General features: G+C 36.9%; 1 protein-coding gene across 1 annotated transcript in view; it reads right to left on the bottom strand.

Moving 5' to 3' along the window:
* Window positions 1-19,078, bottom strand: part of LOC142337066 (glycine receptor subunit alpha-2-like) — a 56,430-nt gene extending 37,352 nt beyond the window's left edge. Inside the window, exons 1-4 of the mRNA XM_075386131.1 lie at window positions 18,999-19,078; window positions 18,640-18,774; window positions 12,742-12,956; window positions 1,651-1,791 (exon numbers count right to left, since the gene is read on the bottom strand). Of these exons, the coding sequence (XP_075242246.1) occupies window positions 1,651-1,791; window positions 12,742-12,956; window positions 18,640-18,774; window positions 18,999-19,056 (549 nt within the window). The 5' untranslated portion in view covers window positions 19,057-19,078. The remainder of the gene's footprint in view (window positions 1-1,650; window positions 1,792-12,741; window positions 12,957-18,639; window positions 18,775-18,998) is intronic.
* Between the last annotated feature and the right edge of the window lie 7,952 nt (window positions 19,079-27,030).

Here is a 27,030-nt window from a genome sequence, read left to right as displayed (position 1 = left end):
AGGCATGGCAAAATTTCGGCGTTATTCAGTTTGTTTTCCCTTTCAAAATTATGAGTTATCTTTTTTAAAAAATAATGCAGGTTTTTGAGGTTTCACTTGTGGTTCTTTTATATCGTAAAAGGTGAAGGAGCATACATGCTGACTACGTTATATACAATATTCCACGTAAAATGTCAATGGCAAAAAAGCAGACTTATGAAAACACTAATGATGGACTCATGAAAAGACTTTAACTCGACTTTATTTGCGAGCAATTTGTCGAGCTTACGTCCGGTCCAAATTTTGGGTCGAGCCACAGTATTTTGTAAAATTTTGGGTCCAGCTAAAGTCTTTTGCGATAAATCTGAGTCGAGCTAAAGTCCAGAATGTCTTAAAGTCCAGCTAAAATCTTTTCATAGCTCAAATGTGTCCAGTATGGTCTTTTCATAGTACATTTTGGCCGAGCATTGTCTTTTCATAAGTCTCTACCTAGACTTGGGTACCAAATGTAGAAAATGCTTACGCAAAATGAAAAAGGATTACGAATTGTTGCCACTCGTTTCCACAAAGCGACAAAATTGTTGAAATTTGCTTTTCGCCGTCATTGGCCGCATAACGAAGATAAGAGATTGATAAGTATTGTCTATATCGTAGTCATTTTAGTTATTTTCAGCCAAAATGCAAAATTTTAACTAAAATGCAAATTTTATAGTTATTTTGGTCATAATTTTGACACCCCCCCCCCCCCCCCCCCCGCCGCGCTCTGCACCCAAGCAGTTATGTTTAATGATTACCGCCTTCTTTGTATAAAACAGAAGACTGCCTTATAGATGTTTCAGGTTGTTAGGCACCATAGACTGCCTTCAGGTTGTTTCAAGCATTTTAAAACAATTAGCAAAGTGCAGGAAACACTCAACTACCAAGAAATCAAAACTTTCTTCTGAACTGAATGAAAAAGACAGATCCAGTATAATTGCGTTGAGTAATGTTGTACTCGACTAATTTCGAGTAAGATTCATGGCCAACAACATAAAGAAGCTTATCTGTTCTATAAACTGTGAATTGAAGGCTAGTAACCCTTTTATTAATAATTTTGGTTCTGCATTATACTTTTAGTCAATAACAGTATCGGTGCATTATCAGTAGCCTGTTCTCAGCTGTCTTTTCTAATATTCCCCACATCTCAGACTGTTCGTTAAGTCATCAAGAATCCTCTTTTTGGTGACTATGGTCACCTCTTTTGCGACTGGAACTTTCACGCGCTACCATCATTGCAATCCAAGAGTGGTCTGGCTATTGTAAACCTGCAGCTCTATGGTTAAAGTGAGAGATAATCCTCAGACAGACAGCTTCGCAGAGGCAGGGGATCGAACTCTCAATCATTGGCGTGGCAATCACACACCTTACATCTCAGCTATCACGCCACTTTTGTTTTTTAATAAGTCAGTTTTTCTTAAATGTGTTATCGATATGTCTTAACTTTGAACATCGATAAGTCTTGATGCTAATTTCCGGCTAAAACATTAAAATAGCCTATATTATTAAGATTGATTTATAAGTTGAGAATGGCTAAGTAGCAAAATTGTCGCAACAAAAGACGGGCAGCCGAGTCCCCCAACCTCCTCTAGGAGTACCTTTTGATTGTGAAAATGGTGTGAACAAGCATGTCACCTGTTTCTGAGCCTGTTTCTTCTGTCGTCTGTTGGCCATTCTGCGGGAGAAGTAGTTGACAATTGCAAACTCAATGAGAGCTGCGAACACAAACAGCAGACACACTGCCATCCACAGGTCAATGGCCTTCACATAGGACACCTACGAGAATTAACACAAGATTCCAAGTTGGAATGATCATTAGTCGAGATCTTTTTCCTATTCCCTTTGTAGACAAATTAAGCCAAGATTTAGTTTTACTGTAAAAATTATGCACTTGGTTTGTTTTAAACATGGCTGGATTTTGCTTGCCTACAGTTTAGGATAACGAGATTGATTTTATTTAGGATTGCATTGGTTTTATTTAGGACTGCATTGATGACATTTGTTGATTGAATTACCTTATGATTTGTATGTTCACAATAAAACTGAAGCTACACATTTGTATAAAGAGTTGTAGTACTACTCTTATTGACTATGTGGTATCGGACTGTGATCCTAAGCAACCTTTTTTTATGTGATACACCCTGTTATCAGATTCTTTTGCACAAAGTATCTATATTAAATTTGATTAGGATCGACTTTGTTGGATGTTCTTTATTCAATTATTTGTATCCAACAATGTCTTGTCTTTTGCCACTCCCTGGCCAGAGTTGTGTTTTCAATCGCCTTGTAATTTTAAATGAACGAAACTTATAAAGATGATCCTATGTTAATGTACTGATGATTGCTCATAAATGATTTCCTGTCAGTCCTATTAATCTGCTGGGTGTGCTAGTTGCTTTATGATCTTTTCTATTTTCAAACAAGCATCACATATTATCTCCCGGCAATCGTACGAAGACATGATGATTTCCTGACAATAATGAAAGGATCGTTGCTAAATAGTGTTTGTTATGAATGACATGGTGCTAGGAATATTGGACGATAGGGCATTCAGTTGACAAAAAGAAAATGAGAAATTTAGCCTACATATTTATTCTAATTGTTCAAAATAAATAACTGGCTAGTCAATCAGCAGTTCCGTGGACATTATCGTTGGTGTGCGGTCGGGCGGTGTTCCTGGCGGGGGGAAATTGAGGGTTAGACGACGGAGTGACCTTCGCTATGCTAGTTTATAAAACTGTGCGTATGTTTGCCCGCTTACGGAAAACCGTTTTAAGTTGGCCAATCACAGCTTCATAATCTATTTGCTCACGTAAAAATTGGCGGCTAAAATTTTTGCGGCCAATACGGCGTTAACCAAATAATATCATATGATGCTGGCAGCAAGATTACTAAAAAGTGGCCGTCCAAAAAGTCCTTTATAACTTAATAAGAAGTTGGGCTACCATTTCAATAGTTTGGAATTGTAATGTTGTTTTTCAGCTTTTTAAAGCTTCATAGTGGGGGGGGGGTGTCAGGAAGAAAACCTAAGGTTTTAATAGGTGCAAAAAGATTTGAACGTTTCAAATTACAAGTCACCTAACGACTGATAAATATAAACCTTTGTCTGAAAATCGTTTCAACGAAATCGAACGAATTTTGGCCTCTTATGTAAATAAAGTTAATACAGAAAAAAAGATAACACATCTCAAATTTACCTGGCTGTTTCCATGGCGCTAGAGAAAAAAGCATGATGGCCGACCAGAACTGAGAAACTGCACACACGTTTTTATAATGGCATTATTACTCTATAGGTGAAAGCACTCTGTCGTAATTTTGTTTCGACCCGATTCATTCGGAGCTGGAAAATAGAGCCAGCGTCAACCAATTCATATGAAGTTAGAAGTTAGAGCTGGCGCACTCAGATTCATATAATTAGTTTGCAAATATAGCAAGAAATATGTTGCTTCATTTCTTAAAAACAGACAGCAGTGTGTTAAGATAAATGATGTTTACTCAGAATGGTTGGAAACAAATCATGGTGTTCCACAGGGAACGGTTTTAGGACCACTAGTTTTTATTCTCTACATTAATGATTTTCGAGAAAAAGTACAAGGAAACTTAGGCATGATTCAATTCGCTTATGACGCAAATTTTCATTTTAGCAGAAACAATATAGCCGAACGGGAAAAATGTGTTTCTGAAATACTGGAGAAAACAGATATTATCTAAAACAAAACAAATTAACCATGAATACCGGTAAAACTGAACTTCTTTGCGTCTCGAAAGAAAATGAAAATTTAGATCCAATAGTTTTTCGGGGACAGGAAATCACTGCACAAAGTCACTGCAGATACTTTGGTATAATGATTGATTCTAAATTAAACTTTCATGTACAACTCAACAAAGTCCTATCAAATATGGTCACAGCGATTAGATCCACATACCTTATACGTTATCAGTTACCTCTGAAAGCACGATTGAAGCTATTCAAATGCCTAGTCCTTTCTCATTCAACTTTCAGAGCTCTAGTTTTTCAGAACTTGAATTTCTCTGCAATGTAGCGAATTAATCGACAAATCAAATGGGGAATTAAAATTTGCTGTATGAGAAAAAGTTTGAGCGATCTAGAGATCTCTCAGTAGAATCTGACATTCTGCCTGCAGAGTTTTAAGCCAGATGACAGTTTCAAAACTTAGTAATGATATTTCATTACTGAAATCAGACGGCAATGAGAGTTTTCTTCAAAGTGGTAATGTCTTAGTGAGAAAAACAGCAGAAATGAACAGCCAATTCTCCTAAGGTCGAGTTGTCGACCTTTACAGAAACGAAGCATCCAAAAATTGAATAAACTTCCGCTCACATCAAATCACGCTCACAGTATAAACGCTTGTTAAAACAGCATCTGCTCCAACAATTCAAATTTGTACCGTTGGAAAGGAATGTTGGTGGCTTCAATAATTATTTTAACCTTTAAAAATAAAATCATAAAATCATTAATTCTGATTTTTAACATTGTATTAAATTTGTATATAACATTTTAAACTTGTAATATTTACCACTGGGCCATATTTTCAATTTACTTACTAAAAAAGCAAGCTGTTAACTCATGGACATCACATCAGAGCAAGCGTCACCAAAACGGCAATTCTAGCTTGATCTTTTTCGTAATCCATTACTCTAAGTCTCTAGATCGGTCATCCTTTTCACTCTAGTGAAATCCGAAAAGCGAAAGCAATTAGGCAAAGCAAACGATTTTGAGACAACAATCGAAGATATCTTTAGTAGGAAATCAGTTTTTGAGTTTTTCAGAAAAATATCATTAGCGCATTTTGAACGAAATATCGGAGCAAAAGCTTTCCTGTAATACACACATAATTTTTCTATCCAATAGTAAAAATTGATTGCTTCAGTTTAATCGGCAAAATCCTCTGGCCCGGAAGTGGAACCGATGTTTCTCAACCCGAGCAGTGGGACAGTAACCGCGAAGGCTCTCTCCTTCGACTATGTAAGTAACCAGTAAAGAGGCGGTGCTCGACAGTTGTCTGCCATTTTGATCTACAATTCAGAACAAGTACATACCCGTTAAACCAACCGGACCAAATTGAATTGGAATAGCAAACCGAGCGAGAAAACCGCGTAATGTGGTTGCAATTGTCAACGACAACAACTGGCGGAGTACTAGAACATGATGAGGTCTCATTGCTGCGTCTATGCCGGACGGGTTTGTACTTGAGGTCGTCAACGGACGTTCAATCGTTTCAAGTTTGAAAGGAAAGAGTTTGATGTTAAACTGATTGTCTGTGAACTGATTATGGCATACAAAAATCTCCTAAAACTGCTCACAAAGATCACTCGGAAGCCACTTGAGTGTGGCAAATTGGGTGGATAGAAACCGAACTTAATGCTGTTATGCGGAAGTTCGACGGAAAAATTCATGTGAGTTCATTTTTCGATGCCCCCACGCAGCTCTGTTATAGCTCCACTGAATATCACACCAATATCACACCAAAATTTTGCAGGCATACTCCAACTGGAGACAAAATGTTTCGCTTTCGTTAAACAGGAACTGCCGTCAATGGGCAGAACGAAATCAACGTTGGCAACTTGGGTAGTCAGACAAATGAAAAGAAAACCCCACCTCTTCTCGGTAGTCCGCAGAATGGTAACGTAGAATCGAATAGTAACCAAAACCGGTGTTTGCGTCAGATGTGCGCGTCGCCCCTTTGGGAGGTCTGCAATGGTTGCTGAACGGAACTTGCTGCTCCAGAAGCAAATTGACTGGATGAAACATAATGAGTAACTTAGTTTACGGACGAAACAAAATTCCTCTTTTGGGATCGTAAATAATCAATGCCCTGATATTGTCTTTTTTGAATGAGCATGTCGCATGAAAAACAGGACGTTTGCCTTATATTCATATGGTTGTTTCACGGCAAACTCGAAGTCAAATAGATACTTGATACAACGAGACGAGCGTATGGGACCAAGTGGTTTAATTAAAGCTGCAAACAAGGCAATGTGGCTACCTCGATTGACAGGTTCGTTGTCAATGAGACGTTTTTTCAGTTATCAAAGACTCCCCCGAAACAGGATATTGGAGATGACGTTCGGCATCGTGAAGCTCAACAGGGCTCCGTATGCTTCCGTCGAAGGAAATTAACCATCTTGAGATGGCAGAAGACACAGCATATAGGCCGTTATATGAAAATTTTTATAGCAAATGATCTTATCAAAGGATTTTAAGGAAATGTTTCGTTTCTCAGTGCTTCGTGTTTCTTGGTTCCTCGCGCATCCATTAGACGGCAAACCTTAGCGGACCTTCCACACTGGTGTACTCTAGCATTTTATTTGCAAGGTTTGCCACAAAATATTTTGTTTGTTGTTGAAATTAAGCGTTGCAAGAGAATGGTACTGTCGTTTTACTTAAAATTTTGATTCACTGACAAAGTCTTTGCTTGACTAATTCCCATTTCGAGCAAGTAGCGACCAAAGCGGCTGGCAGTTCCAACTTTTGAACAGTCATTACCTTCGTAAGGAACACTGGTTTTGTCAGAGTTGAATGGCAGCTCTGTTTTAAACTCGTCAGAAGAGACAGTTACCTTACCTAAGAAGCGTGACAGCACCGATTACGTCTTTAGTGCTAGCACCAAACAAGTAGAGTTCAAGATATTGGAAGGGCCTTGAAAAATGACATCCTGGAATACTGGTCGTAGCCAACCGCGGCAGTTCAGCACACCTTACAAGGAACACTTCAACTAACTCTTTATCCCAATTATGTTCCTTGACACTCCAAAAGTCTTTTTCACTTAAACAAGCTCATTGAGTGAACTGTCCTAGAGAACCAATTGGGTCATAGACTTTTTGCACAAGACCTATAACCAATAGCTGTGTTAAACACTTTGTGATGCTGCTGCTAGTACCCGGACTCACAAATAAAGTATCCTTGATGAGGTTCCACTTAAGCTCATGCGCAACTCCTTCTTGGATGAGATAATTACCTTCGGTTCAATAGATGGGGGAGAGCCATCAAGTCGCTCAGTTGATTCTGGCACAATGCTTGCAAATTTAGCAAGCATGGTCCCAACAGCATGGAAAAGAAGTGCCAAATCCTTCAACCTGATGGTGAGCCTCACTGGTGACTCTACGGAATCAAATTAATCGGAAATCAGATCCTCCCCAACGTTATTACATGCTGTTTGTCGCTGCAGGTGCGTAATTTGCGCAGGTATTTTGTCCCTAAAATTGTTAACGTAATTAATTTACCTTATAATAGGCTAATCAGTTTTCAATTTTTCAATATAATATCTAAAAACAATGATATATAAACCGAAAGATCGTGTTAGCTCTATACAAACTCGTAATTTCGTAGTAAATTGATCTACGCTTATGTTCTTATGGCTTCGTGTTACATCCCATGGGCCAGTGAAGATTGGTCGTGGCCCGCAAGCCGAGTCCAGAAGGGGTGGAAAGTAGCAGATTACTTTGCTTTGAGTTTAGGTTTATCATCTCGGCTAATAGGAACGCAGAGACAAATCTTGTCATCGAATATTTAAATTGGAAATAGTGGTTGACAACTGTGGCGATTAACAAAAAAAACAGTCCCTATTTATTACACCCAAATTACCGCACTTTTACATTCATGGGGATCACCTTTAATTTATAACTTCTTTGACTTCTTATGATATCCAATCTTGACTAACTTTTTACTCCGATAATTTACTTCTCCAAAAGATCAAGGTTCAACATATCATCACACATAACAATATGAAAAGTTGGGGACAAATTTGATATAAATAGCACGTGTTAGCTCCTTGTTGCATTCACTCATTTCATAAAAAACAAAGATGTAAATCAGCACGTGGATTGAGGTACGTATATCTTTTCATACTTTAAGCAATAAACATTATACTTTCAATACTCCTCCTATCATGTTAAGTGTTTGTTCCGAGAAGGACATCACGGAAAAGTGATACTTTGGTCCTCCCCAATGCTTTTGTGAGTGTGTCTGCCGGCATGCGATCGGTAGGTAATTAGTTTAATTCTAATAGCCGACTTTCGACTAAATTCCGAACGAAGTGCACTTTTAATGCAAAGTACTTTGTCTTTCCGTGATTCATCGAACTTTTACTAAGAGCAATACAAGCTTGATTGTCTAAAAGACGTTTACTGGCTGCTGGATTTCTAAATCTAAATCTCGTAATAGGTTTAATAATGTACTGCTTCTTTACTTGCCTCGACTACGGCGTTAAACTCAGCTTCAGCTGTTGAAGTAGATACGCACTTTTGTACCTTGCTAGCCCAACTGATTGCGCCTGAACTATTATTAAGATTAAAACAAAAGCCACTTGTACTTTTTCTATTGTCTATGTCGACTGCCCAATCTGAGTTTGAAAATCATGTTAACTCCAGTTTCTCAATTTTTCTAATAACCATCTTCTTTGATTTTGTCTCTTTTAGGTAACGTAAACACCCTTTTGCAGCGTTCCAATGTCGCTTTCCAGGAGTTTGACCAAAAGAACTTAATCAATTAGCTGCATGCGCAATATCTGGTTTACTCGTTAATGCCAGATAAATCAAGCATCCCACTATAACCCTATAGTCACATGATTGCATTTCTCTATGCTCATTGCAGCCTATTTCTGGTGATTCTAATTTTGACAGTTTCAGGTTTACATCTAATGGTGTTTCCAGTGTTTTCGATTCGCTCATGATAAACTTCTCTAGCAATTTTTCTACATTGTCTTCTTGACTTTGCTTCATTTCGTTTTCTGTTTGCTCAATTTTTATATTTAAGAACCAACTAAGATCTCCATAACTGCTAATTTGAAATCGCTCACTAACTTTATTTTTAAAGTTTTCACAAAAGTCTTTCTGCAATCCTAATATCACCATATCATCTACTCAAAGACACACTAGTCCCTCAATAGCATTTTAACCTTTCTTTATGAAAAGACACTCATCTTGAATAGCCAAACTGAAACCTAATTGGCTGAGAAAATTTTTGATTGTTGAGTACCAATTTCTACCCGACCTGGAACTTGGCCAAAATACTTTTGCTACGAATCTTGCCTCATACCTTGTTACCTCCCCGCCAGGACCAAACTTAAAAGCAAAGTTCCAGCGGCTGCTAATGAGTTTGTTTCCTTTGTTCTCTACCAGTTCCCAAACTTTATTTTCCACTAATGAGTTGTATTCCAAATTAATTGCTTCGTACCAGTTTTTATCCCTATTTGCTTCATCAATAGACTTATGTAGTAGTTCGTTGTTCGAAATTTCACCAAGAAAGGCTACCGGTTTTACATCTCTATCACTATCTGACTGATGCTTGTTGACTATCTACTCCTTCATTTCTGTAACTTCAATAAACATTTCGTTTTCGTTGAAGGTTACATTCCGAGATTTTCTAACCTTAAACACCCCTTTGTCATTTCAAATACCTATCAGATAAGTCTTACTATTGTCTGAAGACCCCAAAAATATTCCTTTTTGAGACATTTTATCAGTCTTACCTCGAAAACTTTGTTCAACATGAACAAAAGCTGAACAACCAAAAGACTCTTAGTTAGGTTTCTTTTTGTACATTGCCTCAAAAGATGTCTTTTGAATACCTGAATGGAAACAAAAGTTTTTAATCTCACTTGCCATGGTAAGTGCATATGGCCAATACTCTTTTTCTAAACCCTACTGCTCTAAGAGGCATCTAGCCATTGGGGGATTGTCCCCCAATTCCTCTCAACCTTTCCGTTTTCTTGTGGTGTGTATGGTGCCGAGAACTCAAGTTTAACACCTTTTTGTCTACACAAATGTTTTATGTCATTTGAGACATATTCCCCTGCACCGTCGCAAACTAAAGTTCCTGGTTGTCCTATGTCTGCAAACAACTGTTCAACTTTTTCAAAAGCCTCGTCCCTTGACCGCAAAAAATAAAGTTTTTGATATCTGCTAAAACTATCCACGAACCCTATTGCATACGTGTGGCCATCAACCGCTTCCGGTTGGATTGGCCCTAAAATGTCAGTATGGACAATTTCTAAGGCTTCGCTTGCTCTTGTTCCTGAGTCTTTTGGTACTGGAAGTTTCCTTAATTCATTTAGCTGAAATGTTTCACAGTTTATTAAGTTGTGCTCGCTTATTTTATTGTCTTCTTGACTTTGCTTCATTTCGTTTTCTGTTTGCTCAATTTTTATATTTAAGAACCAATTAAGATCTCCATAACTGCTAATTTGAAATCGCTCACTAACTTTATTTTTAAAGTTTTCACAAAAGTCTTTCTGCAATCCTAATATCACCATATCATCTACTCAAAGACACACTAGTCCCTCAATAGCATTTTAACCTTTCTTTATGAAAAGACACTCATCTTGAATAGCCAAACTGAAACCTAATTGGCTGAGAAAATTTTTGATTGTTGAGTACCAATTTCTACCCGACCTGGAACTTGGCCAAAATACTTTTGCTACGAATCTTGCCTCATACCTTGTTACCTCCCCGCCAGGACCAAACTTAAAAGCAAAGTTCCAGCGGCTGCTAATGAGTTTGTTTCCTTTGTTCTCTACCAGTTCCCAAACTTTATTTTCCACTAATGAGTTGTATTCCAAATTAATTGCTTCGTACCAGTTTTTATCCCTATTTGCTTCATCAATAGACTTATGTAGTAGTTCGTTGTTCGAAATTTCACCAAGAAAGGCTACCGGTTTTACATCTCTATCACTATCTGACTGATGCTTGTTGACTATCTACTCCTTCATTTCTGTAACTTCAATAAACATTTCGTTTTCGTTGAAGGTTACATTCCGAGATTTTCTAACCTTAAACACCCCTTTGTCATTTCAAATACCTATCAGATAAGTCTTACTATTGTCTGAAGACCCCAAAAATATTCCTTTTTGAGACATTTTATCAGTCTTACCTCGAAAACTTTGTTCAACATGAACAAAAGCTGAACAACCAAAAGACTCTTAGTTAGGTTTCTTTTTGTACATTGCCTCAAAAGATGTTTTTTGAATACCTGAATGGAAACAAAAGTTTTTAATCTCACTTGCCATATTAAGTGCATATGGCCAATACTCTTTTTATAAACCTGACTGCTCTAAGAGGCATCTAGCCATTGGGGGATTGTCCCCCAATTCCTCTCAACCTTTCCGTTTTCTTGTGGTGTGTATGGTGCCGAGAACTCAAGTTTAACACCTTTTTGTCTACACAAATGTTTTATGTCATTTGAGACATATTTCCCTGCACCGTCGCAAACCAAAGTTCCTGGTTGTCCTATGTCTGCAAACAACTGTTCAACTTTTTCAAAAGCCTCGTCCCTTGACCTCAAAAAATAAAGTTTTTGATATCTGCTAAAACTATCCACGAACCCTATTGCATACGTGTGGCCATCAACTGCTTCCGGTTGGAATGTCAGTATGGACAATTTCTAAGGCTTCGCTTGCTCTTGTTCCTGAGTCTTTTGGTACTGGAAGTTTCCTTAATTCATTTAGCTGAAATGTTTCACAGTTTATTAAGTTGTGCTCGCTTATTTTAGTCCTACTGCGTGATCTTTTAGTTTGTATATGTCCTCAACATTATTATGGCCCAAACGCTTATGCCACAAACTAAGGGGATCTCCGTTTGCTAAATTGCACTGCTCTGAGGTTTCTTCGTAATCAAAGTTGTCCCAGATAAACAAACTATCTCTTTCCTCAAAAGGGAAGATTGTTCCGTTCTTAGTTCGTATTTCCAAATTTCTACCAAATAAGACCTCATTACCTGTTGTTCTAAGTTTTGACACTGATACCAGATTCCTTGTGTTGTTCGGAACAAGCAACGCATTACTTAATCTTATTTTTCGCTCTGAACCATTGGAATCCAAAACCCTAATATCAACTGTTCCTTTCCCACTAATTAGGATTTTACTGCTGTTTGCATTAGTGATGGTACCCGAATATTCCTTGTCTATATCTATGAATAAACTTTCGTCTTTGATCATATGACTGGTAGCACCTGAGTCCAAAACTAGCTCATTTGCAAGGTTGTTTTCTGACGTTTGAAAGAAGGAAAAGATCTCTTCTTCTTCTTCTTCTTCTTCTTCTTCTTCTTCTTCTTCTTCTTCTTCTTCTTCTTCTTCTTCTTCGTCTAAATTCTGCTCCTCAACTAAATTTTGCGAGCTTCTTTGATTGGTTCTCCTGTTTTGACTTACAAACTTTTTCTCAGTTTTCTGCTGCTTTCTACAAAATTTAGCAATATGTCCGTGCTCACCAAACTTAAAACATTTTATTGGTGAAGCTTTGGTTTGTTCATGAGTCGTTTTCTTAAGCCTACATTCTTTTGCGATGTGTCCCATTCTACTGAGAGAAAAGGAAGTAATTCAGTAATTCGGTAACAGAGATGGTTTGAAATGGAATGTTAACCTCCAAATAAAGATACTTGGAAATTGCATGGTTTAATATTGGGAATTTTGATTAAATGACCCGCCCATCGAGTTTTTTGTGTGAGCCCGATTGTCTGATTTTTGTCTGAGTTAAAAGAGAATCGTGATTCAATATCTGTTTGATAGCCCAATTCAATGGTCACTATGCCCCTATTATGGATTATATTTGGTCCAAATTCCACTTTAGAGATTCTAAGCGTTTGATGCCCATGAAGTACTTAGTACTCCATACGCATTATAATCATGGGTTAATTCAGTCTAGAAATCATTAAAAACTTTAAATTTTCAAGGCTTGAAAAGTGGGTGAAAATCATGAAAATATTTTAAAAGACCTTGGGTAGTGACTGTAGCACTCCCGAGCTCTGTGTGGTCATAGTGAGGACAGTTGTGATTCCAAGAGCCACCCTGGCAGGAGAGGCCTCGGCTGAGATCCAGAATGAGACCCAGGAAAGGGTGACTATCAGGAAACTGGGCACATATGTCTGGATCAGGTAATAACCCATCAGCCGTTCCAGGAAAAACTCTGCTTCGAGACATGGATAAGCTCCTAAAAATAATTGTCATATTTACGGTGGCCGCCGTATTGGCCGACAGGGCGTTTAGCCGACAACCAGAAAATGAGAAATTTAACCGACAATTTAAGTAAAATGAGCAATAAAACTTATTCTGAAGCTGTGATTGCCCAATTTAAAACACTATTTCGTAAGCGGACAAATATACCGCAATTTTTTCATCAACTACTGTAACGAAGGTCTATCCGTGGTCGGACCGTATTTTAACGCATCTGGCCATGCCTCGCGGGTCATGGCCATGCCTCAGCGGCCCGTGGGACTTGATATGAATCTATCACAACCGAACTACTGAGACTTTTATGGACCAAGTTATGGACCAATGAGACTTTTATGACCAATTATGATAAAACTGTCGGCTAAATTTCTCATTTTTTCCTTGTCGACTAAACGTCCTGTCGGCCAATTTTCGTAGCACCCATATTTACACAAGTGAGGCCCATAAATGACAAGATGAGCTGGGCGAAAATGAAAAAAGAGTCTTAAATAAACTCCAACCGTGAGGTCAAAGCGACGAAGTAGTAGTTTATTGTCATTAACTTTTGAAGCAGTGAATTGAATTATATCCCAAAAGTTAATCATGCTGAAAAACAAATAAATAATTCAAGCATTTGTCAAATCTAATGACCAAATTGACTATTTTCATAAGTATGTTGTTTTCCTCCTAGCTGAGCGGTAAAAAAAACTACTACAGTAAAAATACTACTTACTACCTTTGGCGACTAATTCCTTTGAAATAATTCAACTTAGCTTTCCTCAAATGGTGCCATAAAATACCAAGTAATTTTACACACAAAACTTGACAGCACACAAAAATCGTCAAGTTTGTTGTTACACAATAAACGCTTCTTTTAATATATAATAAATGTTGCACGATGCAATCTCTTTTCTCTTTTTAGAAGATTTTAGGCAAGAAACAGATTTTTGCAAGAGTTTTCCATTAAGGTATTTAAAAACATGTTATACATGCTTTACCTTTCATTTCCGTCTTAAGGGACCCTGCACAGTTAAACAAAAATTGCTTAAAGGAAAAATAGTTGTTATGTTCATAAATTTCTTAGCAGCGAACGCACGAACAGGTTAATATCTTTATTAGTTTCTTTAACAGTTTCTACTTCAATCATGAGACTTGTGAAAAGACTTGTTCAAGTGACTTGTTGTTGTATCTTTATGACAAAATAGGTTCCATAGTTGCTGTGGAAAAAATAGGTTCCATACGAGACTTGTTTTGGCAAGAAAAGGGCCACATTTGTTGCGGAAAAAGAGATTTAATAATAAAACTAAGAAACTTTGGAATCCCCGATACTTGTTTAAATCTATAAAAGTTGACAAGGAGGCTCCTTAATGTGTGTTTGCACATAATTTTCCTTCCCCGCTCAACTATATTTTGCCTTAATTGTGTACCAAATGACGAAAAGATAGCAAACAATCAAAAAAACATTAGCTCGAAGCATTAGTGCATGCGTAAAAAAATTGTTATGAACTTGAACCACAAAATGAAATAACTAATGCCGCATTAGACAACCGTGGAGGCACTACGAGAGAAGACACTACGCGACAAGACAAATGGCCAATAAAACAACAAAAAACATAAGTAAAAAAATGTCGAAGTTCTTCACTGAAAACATTTTCAATTGAATCTTCTTTCAGCAAAGATAAACACTCATAAATGTGAAAACGCGAAATTAGAACAAAAAAATATCTACAAACACAGGAAAACATCCAAATATCATTTTTTTAAATTCGTATTATCAGAATCCCGCAATCAATAGTTGAAAGGAAAAAAGCTTAATGGAAAACTTTCTGCTCCACTCATAAAAAGATGGGATATGTTTTTAAAGAGACTAAACTCTTAGTTGAGGGAGGTAATTTTGAAAAATGTTAAATGTCAAAAAGTTAATAATCTAATCTAAGTTTCAAGACAATTTGATTCAAAGTGATAACAAAACAACTACACAGAATAATTTTGATTCACTAAAGGAAGATGGAAGAAATCACTAAAAAAGCTTAGGCACAATTTGAAAGAAAAAAGGTTAATAGATGGAAAAACTCGAAATTCTCCGATTTTTTATTAGAAATTTATTCAAAGGAATAAAAGCCAAAGGTATCAAATGAGAGCATTAGATAGGTTCATTTCAACTTCATTAGTAAGCCAATTAGACACCTGATTAATGAGAATAATTAAAAGGACCGCATCAAGAACAACAAACGCATTCGATTGTCAAGAAATCATCATAATTTTACAAAACACGTTGTACGATCCGTATAAACCGTCATCTTTTCCCATAGAATATAATATTTGTTTACCGGGCCTTATTTGATCATCAATTGAAATTCTGATTGATTGAACCGTTGTATGCTATCATGATTGTCCGTTTTCGATTTAAAAAAGGCGGGAAGTATTTAAAAAAAACAAAGCATGCAAATACTTAATCTGAATCCTTTTCGATTTTGAAAATCCGCACGGAGACCAAAACTGGCCGTGTGATAACTGGTACTGCGGGTCTGTTAAGAGTAAATAGTTTTTCCAAATGTGCGCGTAATATATAGTAGTAAAAAATTCTCGATAACAAAATTAAAGGATGCCTTCGACTTAAATATCGATTCTTGTTAGCGACAGGCCGACAAAGCTTTAGCACCAAAAGCGTTTTTTTTAGGAAACTGAGGTTTAAAAAGCCGTCGTTTTCGTAAACAAAGGTTGCTTCAGCAGATTATTTGTTTTTACATCCGGTATATTCAGAGAATAACATTTCATGCCATTTTTCAAGAAAAAGGCTGAACTTCAAATACTTGAACAAAACTTTAGCTAATAGGTTGGATCAAACAATTCAGCATCTCTCTTTTATGTTTGAATGTTACATCAATGCCACTAATTGTAACGATTTTAATATACACTTATCAAAATTTAGCATAATTTTAGCAAAAAATATGAAAAATTATAGAACGAAATGACGGAAGTCAGGCATACATTCACAAATATGAAACCTCGATAACTCATTGGAAAACGAGAAATTGAATTAAAATCTAAGTTTGATATTCTACGCTTGGCGGGCTTTCTATCGATACCACTCGCACGCAACTCTGTGCAATGAAAATGTCGATGGGCCAAAATTGACTGAACAAAAAAAACATTTGAGTATAAAGATCCTCCCATTGTGGGTCGGAAAAATATGCTGTTGACTCTTAAATCGTTCTCTCATGCAGACAAAATAGGGAGCTAATATCTGGCCAGGTTAACATATCTCGCCAATATTTGTCGTTGAAAATGTTCAATGTCTTTTTTGCTGCAGGTCTGATATCAGGAGAGTCGTTTCTACGCAGCCGACAATTCAACACTTTGTGGAAACTTGTTTGCCACAAACATCGTTTGCTTCATTATGGCTAGATGAAGTAAATGAAAACAATGTCGAAATGCGATTGAGATACCCATAGTTTCTCATCAGCAGTACACACAAGTCACGGATTTTCGTAACAAGAAATTTGATCAAACTGGAACCATTGTGAGCTAGACTAGTATTCTTGCATATCACTGCCTTCAAATTGTGTAATGTTCCCTTAACTTAAGGTAGATCGCAATGTCGTTTTCTAGCGGGCTTCAAGGCAATAGTTTTTTTTTACAATTCAAAGAACTTGAAATGTACTGGGGGTGCTATCTTTTACCACTCGAAGAGGAGATATGTTGATCTTTTTTAGAGACTCGAAGAGTCTTCATGGTTTTCTGTTTTTAGAAGTGAGAAAGCAAGAAAACCGGAAGTTCAGGGAGTGAACAATGTTTGACAAAGTTTTTTCAGTCAACGCATTAGAGCGGACAAAAGAGAGAGAAGAGAGAGAGAGAGAGAGAGAGAGAGAGAGAGAGAGAGAGAGAGAGAGATAGATTCTTTTGTTCATGCCTTCTTTTTTAAGCAGATGTAGGTGTAAAAAAATTTGTCACTAAGCGAGCAATTTTTTTGTTCACGGGCGGCTTTTTCTAGCTGTTATCTTTCTGAATCTTATATATTGTCTAAAACGTTATTTCAGACTCAAATTACAAATTTCAGGTTGTTTTGATAGCTCAATTGTTTTGGGGTAATTGAAGGGAGCTTAACACTAATTTGACGATTTTACAATTGATTCTATCATCGGGTTTTAAGGCTATTTTAGCGATTTTTTTCTATAATTTTATTTTATTGCTTTTACTTTTTTTTTACTTCTAACTGAATGTCAACATAATGCTCGTCGGTGGTTTCGATTACAAATTAAATATAGGTTTTATGGTACCAAGCTTTTTTAATTGCAAAAAAATTTTCAAATTTTTTGTTTATTTTTCCGCTTTAGTTCAAATTTTGATATTTTTTTAGCGTATTTTGGCTTGTCTGAATTTGTGTCACTTTAAATATTGTTTTCCCTTTGTATTTGTATTTGTACAAAATGAACGAGTAGTTGAATTTTCGTTTTTTTTGTTTATATTACTTTTTAGTTAATTTTTTTATTTCAATTAAAATAGTCTTTTTTCTTCTTTGATGCTCACTGCCGTCAGAAACTAGCTAATCGACAGGGTGTTTTTTGGCAAACACATCTTCGATTCCTTTCCGGAATTCTCCCGGTTTTATTTTAATTGATCCAGCTGTTCTGAATCATGATGTAAAAGTCAATGCGCACGTGCAAAAATTGTGATTTTCCTTTGTTGTTGAACAAAAAGGACAGCAGAGAGAAGATAGAGTGGTGTTTTTGTTCACACCAACTTTCGAAAGAGAGAAAAAATTTTCGCTGATTTTTTGCTATTTTTGATATTTTTGTACGGCTTCTTTCATTTTCAAGCTCAAAATCTGATAATAAATTTTTGGAAGAAGAGTAAAACCCAGCAAAATCAAATCGTAACAAATGATCCGTAAATAAGGATCTACCTCTGAGTAGGCCAAAAATGCGCTAAAAACCGAGTGAGTCTCAATCTGACCATATATGGTTCTGAATCAAGTGTGATTCTGAAGTGGGTCAGAACAAACAGAGCACTCAAGGACTCAAAATTGTTTTTGCAATAAGGTCAGATGTTGTTGAAATTGTTCATTATTGCGGCACAACCAGCACATTTTAATTTAATTTTCAGAATTTTGGTGGAAATCTTAAATAATTTTTTGTCTGGCCCGCACTGCTTGACACAGGAAGGCTTCGCACCTAGAAAAAAGTACACTAACATAAAAAATAAAGAAAAAAGTACACTAACATGTAATTGTAGTTTATTTCTAAGAGTGTAATTGCTTCAAAATTACGCTCTTCCACTCTTTTCCATGCTAAAAATTGGACTAAAGAGTGTAATCAGTGTATAAAGGAGTGTTAAGGGAATAAAAAGGAGTGTAATAATAGTGGAGTAAAGAGTGTAAAGAGTGTATAAAAGTGTAAGTCCCTCAAAATTACACTCTTACCCTCTGTTCCATGCAATTTAAGAGTGGAAATTGCTCAACACCCCCTTTTTCTCGCTTAATAACGGTGGAATAGGGGTGGATACCTCGGCCCGGGAGTCAATAAGGACAAGCAAAATCTAATGACAGCTCACTTTCGGTATTGGTGTAATCGTACAAACTAACGATCGGATTGATTATTGGTTACTTTAAAAGAGAACTTCGGCTGTGAGCAATAGAAAAATAAAAGCTACGATCTTAAGCTGAACCAAAATTGTGTCAGAACCTGTGGCGTAGTTCCTAGTACAGACAGAGACGGAGTAGTTGTGTATGTGGAATTGAGGCAAGTTGATCTCCTTGTCCAGGTCCAGGGGCACTGGCTGACGCCACGAGAAACGAACATCCGAAGTCGTGTAAGCGTCTGAAATATATGTTTTTTTTTTCAATTAGTAGTTGTTTTTCCAGTATATTTTCCAGTAATTTTTACGTTTCATTCGATTGACGGCTGACCACAGAAAAGTATGTAAGAGTAAAAGGAGATCTGCCAGATAGTATGTAAGAGTGATGCAAGAATCTGACAGCAACTTTTTCCATTAATGATTGAATGTTTGAATTCTGCAAGAATGATTATATGTATGTACTGACAGCTCTCCATTGTGATGACGCACTTCTGTTGGTCCATTGGGAATCTGTGTAGTTGCATAGGACAGCTCAGCGTCAGAGTTATCCTTAAACACAGCAAACATGTCATACGAAATCTACACTACACGTGAAACGCACGTTCACATATGTCAACCATACGATGTTACCCGGTTCGAATGTCCTCGCACTAAAATCCTCCCATTTTGATGTAGTACGCTTGGGGCCCTAGTTGAGCATTTTTCGGTTTTTAAACATAAAAAATCGTTGGTATCGTCGCTTTTTCTAACCAGAAACGGTATTTGACATAAGAAAGTTTAGGTATTGTCGTTATTAAACTTAAGACAGATTCGCATCATCATTTTTAAACGTATGAGAGATTCGGTATCGTCATTTTTAAACTTAAGCAAGGTTCGGTATATTGTAGAGAAACACCAGTATTGTTTTAAACCAGGTCTGAAAAGCAGATTAGTCCAGCAGGCCGAACAATAAAAACGATCGGCATTGGACGTTTTAAAACACAACAAACCGTCGAAAACTTTGCTCGCAAACTACCCAAAAGTATGCAAAAACTCAAAAAAAGGCAAATTAATGAACCGAATACTCATCAATGCTTAACCAGTATATTACATTATTGAGTTCAAAATTTATACTTGTTCATTTATTTTTGTGAATGAATTAAATAAGATTTTTCAATCAGTTTGCACTTTCTTTCAGAAATTTCGTCTAAGAAGAACGTTTAAAAATCCTGCACAAAACCATATCATAACGTTTGATTACATTGTATGCAGAAAACTCAAATTTTCAAAGGGACAAACCGACAAATTCTTAAGTCTAAAACCGAACATACCAACAATCGCTTTCGTTTAAATACCGAACATGTCGAATCTTCTAGAACAGAACATACCGAAAGTCTCCTGCGTACTAATACGACCATACCAATCCATTCTCTGCGTTTGAAACCGACATTACAGAACCAACCTAACATAACGAATTTCTCCTATAATTGAAGCCAAAAATACCAAACAATTCTTACAATTTTTTGTCGTTTTTGTTTGGTATTCTCAACTACGGGGGGGGGGGGGGGGTAATTTGAATTGAGAGTGAGGGAGTATTTTGGGCTGGAGGAGTAAGGTGTGTAAAATGATGTATGAGTTGCGCTGCTAAGCGGATGACTTTTGAGGGATTACCCCCTTGGCCAAAATTGTGATGTAAGAGTGGGCTGCAACGGGAACAGTTCTTAGGAGTAAATCCCGGGGCCAAAATTGCAATGCAGGATTGGGCTTTAATGGGCTGCAACGGGAGGACGCCTGAAAAATTACCCTCCCTGGCCAATGGGCTGCAACGGACTGCAATTGTAGGGACTTTGAGGAATTGCACACCTGGCTAAAAATTGCGAAGTAAGAGTAAGCTGCAATTGGCTGCAATAAGAGGATCTTTGAATTACCCCATGGCCATAATTGCGATGTAAGAGTGGGTTAAAATGGGAAGACTATAGAGGATTTAGAACCCGGGCCAAAATTGCGCTGTAAAGGTGGGCTCATTATGTTGCAATGAGAGGGCTTATGAGGATATAACCCCTCGCCAAAACTGCGATGCAAGAGTGGGCTGCAATGAGTTTTAACGGGAATACTTTTAAAAAATTAAGCGCTGGTCAAAATTGCTACTTAAAAGTGGGCTGCAAAGGGCCGGAATGGGAGCACTTTTGAGAAATTAACCACAAAAAACGCCTTGTAAGAGATAGTTAAAATGATACAGGACTGAGGGGGTGATTTGTTCAGAGGACGTAAAATGGTGTAAGAGTTGGGCTGCCATTGAGTCCAAAATCTTGCAAGAATGAGTCGGTAATTTGTTCAGTGTTAAGAAGATTTAAGAATTGGGATGAGAGGGGGGTAAAATGGTGCAAGAGTGAGGGGGTAACTCGTTCAGAGGGGGTTGTAAGAATTGGGCTGGCCAGAAAGCTGAAATGGTGTAAGAGTGAGGGGGTAATTTTTATAGGGTGAAAAATGATGTAAAAATCCGTTTGCCAAGGGGTGTAAATTGATATAAAAGTGAGGAGGTAATTTTTTGAGAGGCGGTAAATTGATATAAGAAATGGTCTGCCAAGGGGGGTAAAATGATGTAAGGGTGAGGGGTAATTTTTTATAGGGTGTAAAATGAGGTAATCCGGTTGCCAAGGGGGATAAATTGATATAAAAGTGAGGAGGTAATTTTTTGAGAGGCGGTAAATTGATATAAGAAATGGTCTGCCAAGGGGTGTAAAATGATGTAAGAGTGATGGGGTTATTTGTTCAGATGGGAATATTTCTAAAAACTACTATTCATATAGCTGGAACGTCAAGTCTTGGACGAAAGCAATGATGGCCTGGAGGCTAAGGAAAACCGGCTAAGGACGCACACTTCATGGATAAAAGACTGCCAGCCTATGAGTATGGGGGCTAAAACAATGTAAGTGAGGGGTAACTTGCTGCGGGGGTTAAAATGATATAAGAGTGAGGGGATTATTTGATCAGAGGGGGTAATTCAAACAACTTTGTTTATATAGATTGACCATCAAGTGCAGGGCAAATATTGATAGTAGGAGGCTAAGAAGAACCGGCTGAGGATGCACACGTTATGGGTTAATTCGGTCATTATTCAATTATGGGGGCTAAAACAATGTAAACAAGGGGGTAACTTGTTGAGAGGGACTAAAACGTTGAAAGAGTGAGGTAAACGGGTCTAAGATTGAGGCTGCCAATGAGGTATAATGATATAGGATTGACACTGCAATGGGAAAATTTAATAGTAAAATGTAGCTCATCTCTTGGATCTTTGAGTTGAAACGGTCTGCCAGGGGGGTAAAATCATGTGAGAATGAATGTATAGAACATAAACCAACCCCATAATTTTATTTTTTGGTCTGTCAAGGGTATAAAATGATTTAAGTGTAAGCGGGGTATTTTTCCGTTATCCCCTCACTACTACATTATTTGACCCCCTTGACAGACCAAAAAGATGTAAAAGTGGGGGTGTTAAATTATGTTTTTCACCTTTTATCTTACATCATTGTACCCTCTTGACAGCCCATTGCAGCCCAAAAAAATGTAAGAATTTTGAGCTGCATTTTCATAAAAAAACGTTTTCCATTGCAGGACCACTCGTAAATTTTTGTGGCGGAAAATTTCGACCACGTTAACACAAAATACAATACCGATAAATCAGAAAAAGAGCAATAAATTTACAATGTAATGGTAAATTTAAAATGTAATTGTAAATAAACAGTAAAATGATTAAACTATACGGCGAAACATCGGATATATTTTGAGATTATTGGCTTCTTACAATTTGCCAACAATCTCGAAATATACTCCATGTTTCGCCTTATAGTTTAACTATTTTTACGATTTTGCCATATAGAGCAAATGATTATCTTACTTGTACATAACCATAACAATATAATTTTAATATACGTTGACTTCGTAGAGGCACCAATTGTTGGTCCAATTAGGTAAATAATTAAAACTAACAAAAAAAATTTAGTCTTTTTTCAATAAATTTCTAATCTGTTAAAATTTACTTGGAATTTCAAAGGGCAAAATATAAAGAGCAAAAATCAAGATTGATTAATCAAATTGATATTTGCCCTTGGACTCAGATGTCACAAAAAATATTGAGCTGCTCACATTCATTAGTTTTGCCTGTGTTTGAGAATAGGTCACTTATTCACACATACTGTAAATATTCTGCCCATCCTCATAATCCTATTACATTTCTTATTTTTCAATTCTCTCCTTCACATCCCTCCTGAGTTAAGGTTTCAAATCGCTCCGTGATTCCATCCGGTATTTATTATCAAAGGAAGGGTGAGGCAAGAATTCTAAAAACAAAAAGATCGGTTAGCGTAACTTCGAGAATCTAATCTAAAACCACTGAACGAATCCAACCTTCATGAAAGCACTCCACAATCGCTCTACGAATGATATAACCGCTCTATTGATTACCAAGTGGCTCAGCCAGAGACCAAAGAACGAGCACCGCTGGATATTGAGTTGTTCTGGATAAGGCCAACACTACAGCCAGCTCTGCGATGGGAACAACGTTGGCGAATTACTCTGGAGCTGGCTATCTTGACAAAAGAGGGAATTTCGATCGAAGTTTTTGAGAAGATCCCTAATACCTTTAAGTTTCCTATAGAGCACATTTATAACAGGGAAGTAGAAAAAAGAGCATAGAGCGAAAGAGATCAGTGGATTCCTAATTAACAACTGAAAACAACTGGCTCAACAAGTCAACAAGAGTAAAAAAAAGTGAGGCCGCTGGTATTCCATGAGGAGGTAGACCGTGGAACGTGAGCGACAGCAAGGGAAGCCTCAGCCTCGGAGTTGAAAGAAGGAGAACTATATATATATATATATATATATATATATATATATATATATATATATATATATACATATATATATATATATATATATATATATATATATACATATATATATATATATGTATATATATATAATACATATATATATATATATATATATATATAATATATATATATATATGGTGAGATATATACTGAAAGATCAGCATATATATACAGGTCACGCAAATGAATCAGTAGTTGCACCATTAGTGCCAGGAACACATGTTGGATGGAAAACGTCAGCTTTCGAATCACGTTCCTTTAACGAAAACAAAAACCGATATATTGTTAAGGAATAATAAATTCAATCACTTGTTTTGTCAAAAGCAAATTTCGAACACTTTCTGTCATACGGTATGGATATTATCATCAGAATATCCATTACCGTATTTTAATTCATCTTCAGTTAATCATCACATTTCAAGGGCAGATGCTTCATTTAGTTCATCATTCAGTTCCTTATAATTATTTTGACTTAGTTTGGATGTCTATTCAGATTCCAGGCAGGAAACTGTCTGTTCATGCATGTAAACAAATTTCAAGTACGTCCTTATGTGTGATAAACCTGTGATATAATGTAACTTCCCTTTTAATCTTAATTTGTCTTATTTTAGTTTCACTCTTCCAATTTGCACTGCTGCTTATCAGTTGTAATTAAAAGTTAGAAATCTGCTCGTCAAATAGCTAGTTCAATTCAAGTCGAACCTTTCGCATTGCGAATGCCATATCTCGTAATCTAATATTTGAGTATTAGATAATAAACACCCAATTGCAGCGCAATTGACCCGATTTGAATTGGCCTAAAGCAATTTGCTATTCGTTTAGTTTGTCGATAACCAATTGAGTACAACATGGCGCAGTCAGCAGGTGACATCAAAAAGACTCCTCTAAACATCGACGCTTTCTGGAAAAAATCGACTGTCATCTATCCACTTTCGTGGGACAAGTAGAGACAACAATGAAAGAAGGGATCCAACTCGAAATTTTGATCAACGGACCACCATCAACAGTAATGTATCCACCAGAACCAGCTTATGAAGAGCCTGTGGAAAACCACACACAAGCAACCGAGAGAGACCGGAAAGTCCGCAATCAACAATTAGAGGTAAATTGGCAAAACAGATGGAAAAAGGTAGAGGAAATTGGTATCGTATGTGGGGATAAACACTGGGATCTCTGTGAACAAAAAGCTATATCTTTACTCTATCTATGCATTGGAACACAAGGTCGACGTGTCTTTAAGAGTAAATAACCTCACCTTCAAATCGAGAAACATCCCTTCAAGGAGCTTTGGAAAGCAATGGACGATTCATTCATCAAAATTCTTTTTATAATTAACGACCGTTTCGTTTTCTTCTCTTCCAAACAACAAAAAGTTGACTCGGTTGAGAGTTTTTATGGACGCCTAATTGAGCAAGCAGAAAACTGTAGTTTGGAAAATGAAGAAATTACGCTAATTAGAGACGCATTCATACTCAATATGCAAGATCTTGATACCCAGAGAGAACTGTTGAAAGAAACTGTTTCACCGTCGAAAGCTCTCGAGACGGCAATACACATGGAAATGGTGGCGCAAAATCAACAGAAAACAAATCAAAACTCGAACACTGCTACACAGTTGGTTAATGCTATTAACAACTTTCAAGGACGCAATCGCAACGTGAACTACCAAGAATCTCGTCAAGATTTCACTCGCTATCCAACTGTCCCTCAAAACTATCCGTATACCAGCATTTGCACTAATTGTGGACTACACTGGAATCACAATCATCGTCAAATTTTCCCTGCAACTGGAAAAAAGTTTAATAACTGTGGTATCACAGGACATTTCGCAAGAAAATGTAGAAAACCGAAAAAGCAACAAGCCCAGACAACAAAACCTCCCCAAACAAATGTGAATCAAATTGAAACTACTGTTGAAAAAAGTGATGATGAAGAATCCGTTAAATACATCACAAGCTATCAACAACTCTATGACCAAGTCTACGATTCTAAATACGATAGTGACTCTGACAACTACGTAGCTGCTATATCCTACGATTCAGCAAATCAACTTGAACCTCTCAATGCACAAATTAAATTTCGAAAAATCCAAGCAAGCGCAATGATTGATTCTGCTAGGATTCATAGAACTCCACCAACTGCAAAATGGACCACTACAAAGCAGGATGGAACTTTTTCAAATGAACCAATCAAAATACTTTGAAAACTCATAACCACGATGACATATAACGATTGGAATTGCAAAGAGGCTACACTAACAGTTGTGAAAGGTGGACAAAAACTAATCAATCGGAGGGACCTTTTCAACAGCCTTGGCCTGGTAGTGGTCCAACAACAGTCAAAAAGTGGTAAATGTGTCAACAATATTGATAAATTTACATGTAAAATTAAGGAGACTATTGCGCCGTAATTTCCACACCTAGTGTCAAGAATTGGACTTTCAGAGGCTCATGTATCGAAATCAAAGTTTCATCAAAAATTTACAGCAGAGCACCAAAAAGGTCGACGCGTTCCGATTAATTCACAACCTACAGTCACAGTTGAACTGGATCAATTACAGAAAGAAGGTCATATTGAAAAGTTATCTAGTTGTTCTGACGAACATTTCATATCACCAATAGTAATCACAGTAAAAAAATCAAATAATAAAGTTAGCTTGTGACTCTAAAGTCCTAAATAAAGCAATATACAAAAAAAAAATATCAAATGCCTAATATTGAAATGTTAACTGATTCAATTTCACAACATCTCACAAACACTCCAAATGTTCAGCAAGCATATTTTTCAACTTCAGATCTCAAATATGCCTATAGTCAGTTACAATTACACAAAGACACAGCTAAACACTGTAATTTCACTTTTATTTGTGTGGAATCAACTGGTACACATAGATTTAAAACTGGATTCTACAGTCTCGCTGACATGCCAGCAGAATTCCAAAAAACTATGGTCTATTTACTTGTGGGTCTTCAAAACACATATTGTTTCCTTGATGACAGCATAATTGTTAGAACAGGATCTGAATCTGATCATCTCAGTTACGTTACTAAATGTCTGAAAAAAATTAGATGAAGACAACTTAGGAATTAATCTTCCAAAAAGGCCACTTTGAAAAAACAGAAATTGAATGGCTTGGGTACAAATTTACCCAAAACAGTATATCAGCACTCAAAACCAAAACAGCAGCTATATTAGCAATACCAGCACCACAACATTAAAACGTTTAAGATCCTTTCTTGGGCCAGTACTCTACATTAGCAAATTCATAACAACTTTACATCCCCTTAGACCACTTCTAGAAAAATCTGTTAAATTCGTCTGGACTGAGGAACTCACAAAACATTTCAATATCATAAAAAACAAGATTGCCGCAAGTACTGAAAACAGCCACTATAATCCTATATTAGATGTTCGCGTGAAATGTGACGTTTCTCGCTCTGGATTGGAAGCTGCACTCGAACAAAATAACCCTGACGGATGGAAACCCATAGCATTCGCGTTGCGACTTATAAAACCCACAGAAAAAACGCTGCAACTTTAGCGAAATGGAGTTTTAGCCAATCGACTACTTCAAGTAATATCTGTACGCGATGGAGTTTACTATAGTAACAGACCATCGTGCATTAC

This window comes from Convolutriloba macropyga, chromosome 3 (assembly GCF_964194025.1).
Source record: "Convolutriloba macropyga chromosome 3, txConMacr16.3, whole genome shotgun sequence".
NCBI lineage: Eukaryota > Metazoa > Xenacoelomorpha > Acoela > Convolutidae > Convolutriloba > Convolutriloba macropyga.
Note: the sequence above shows the minus strand (reverse complement) of the source record. Positions and strands in the feature narration are given on the sequence as shown.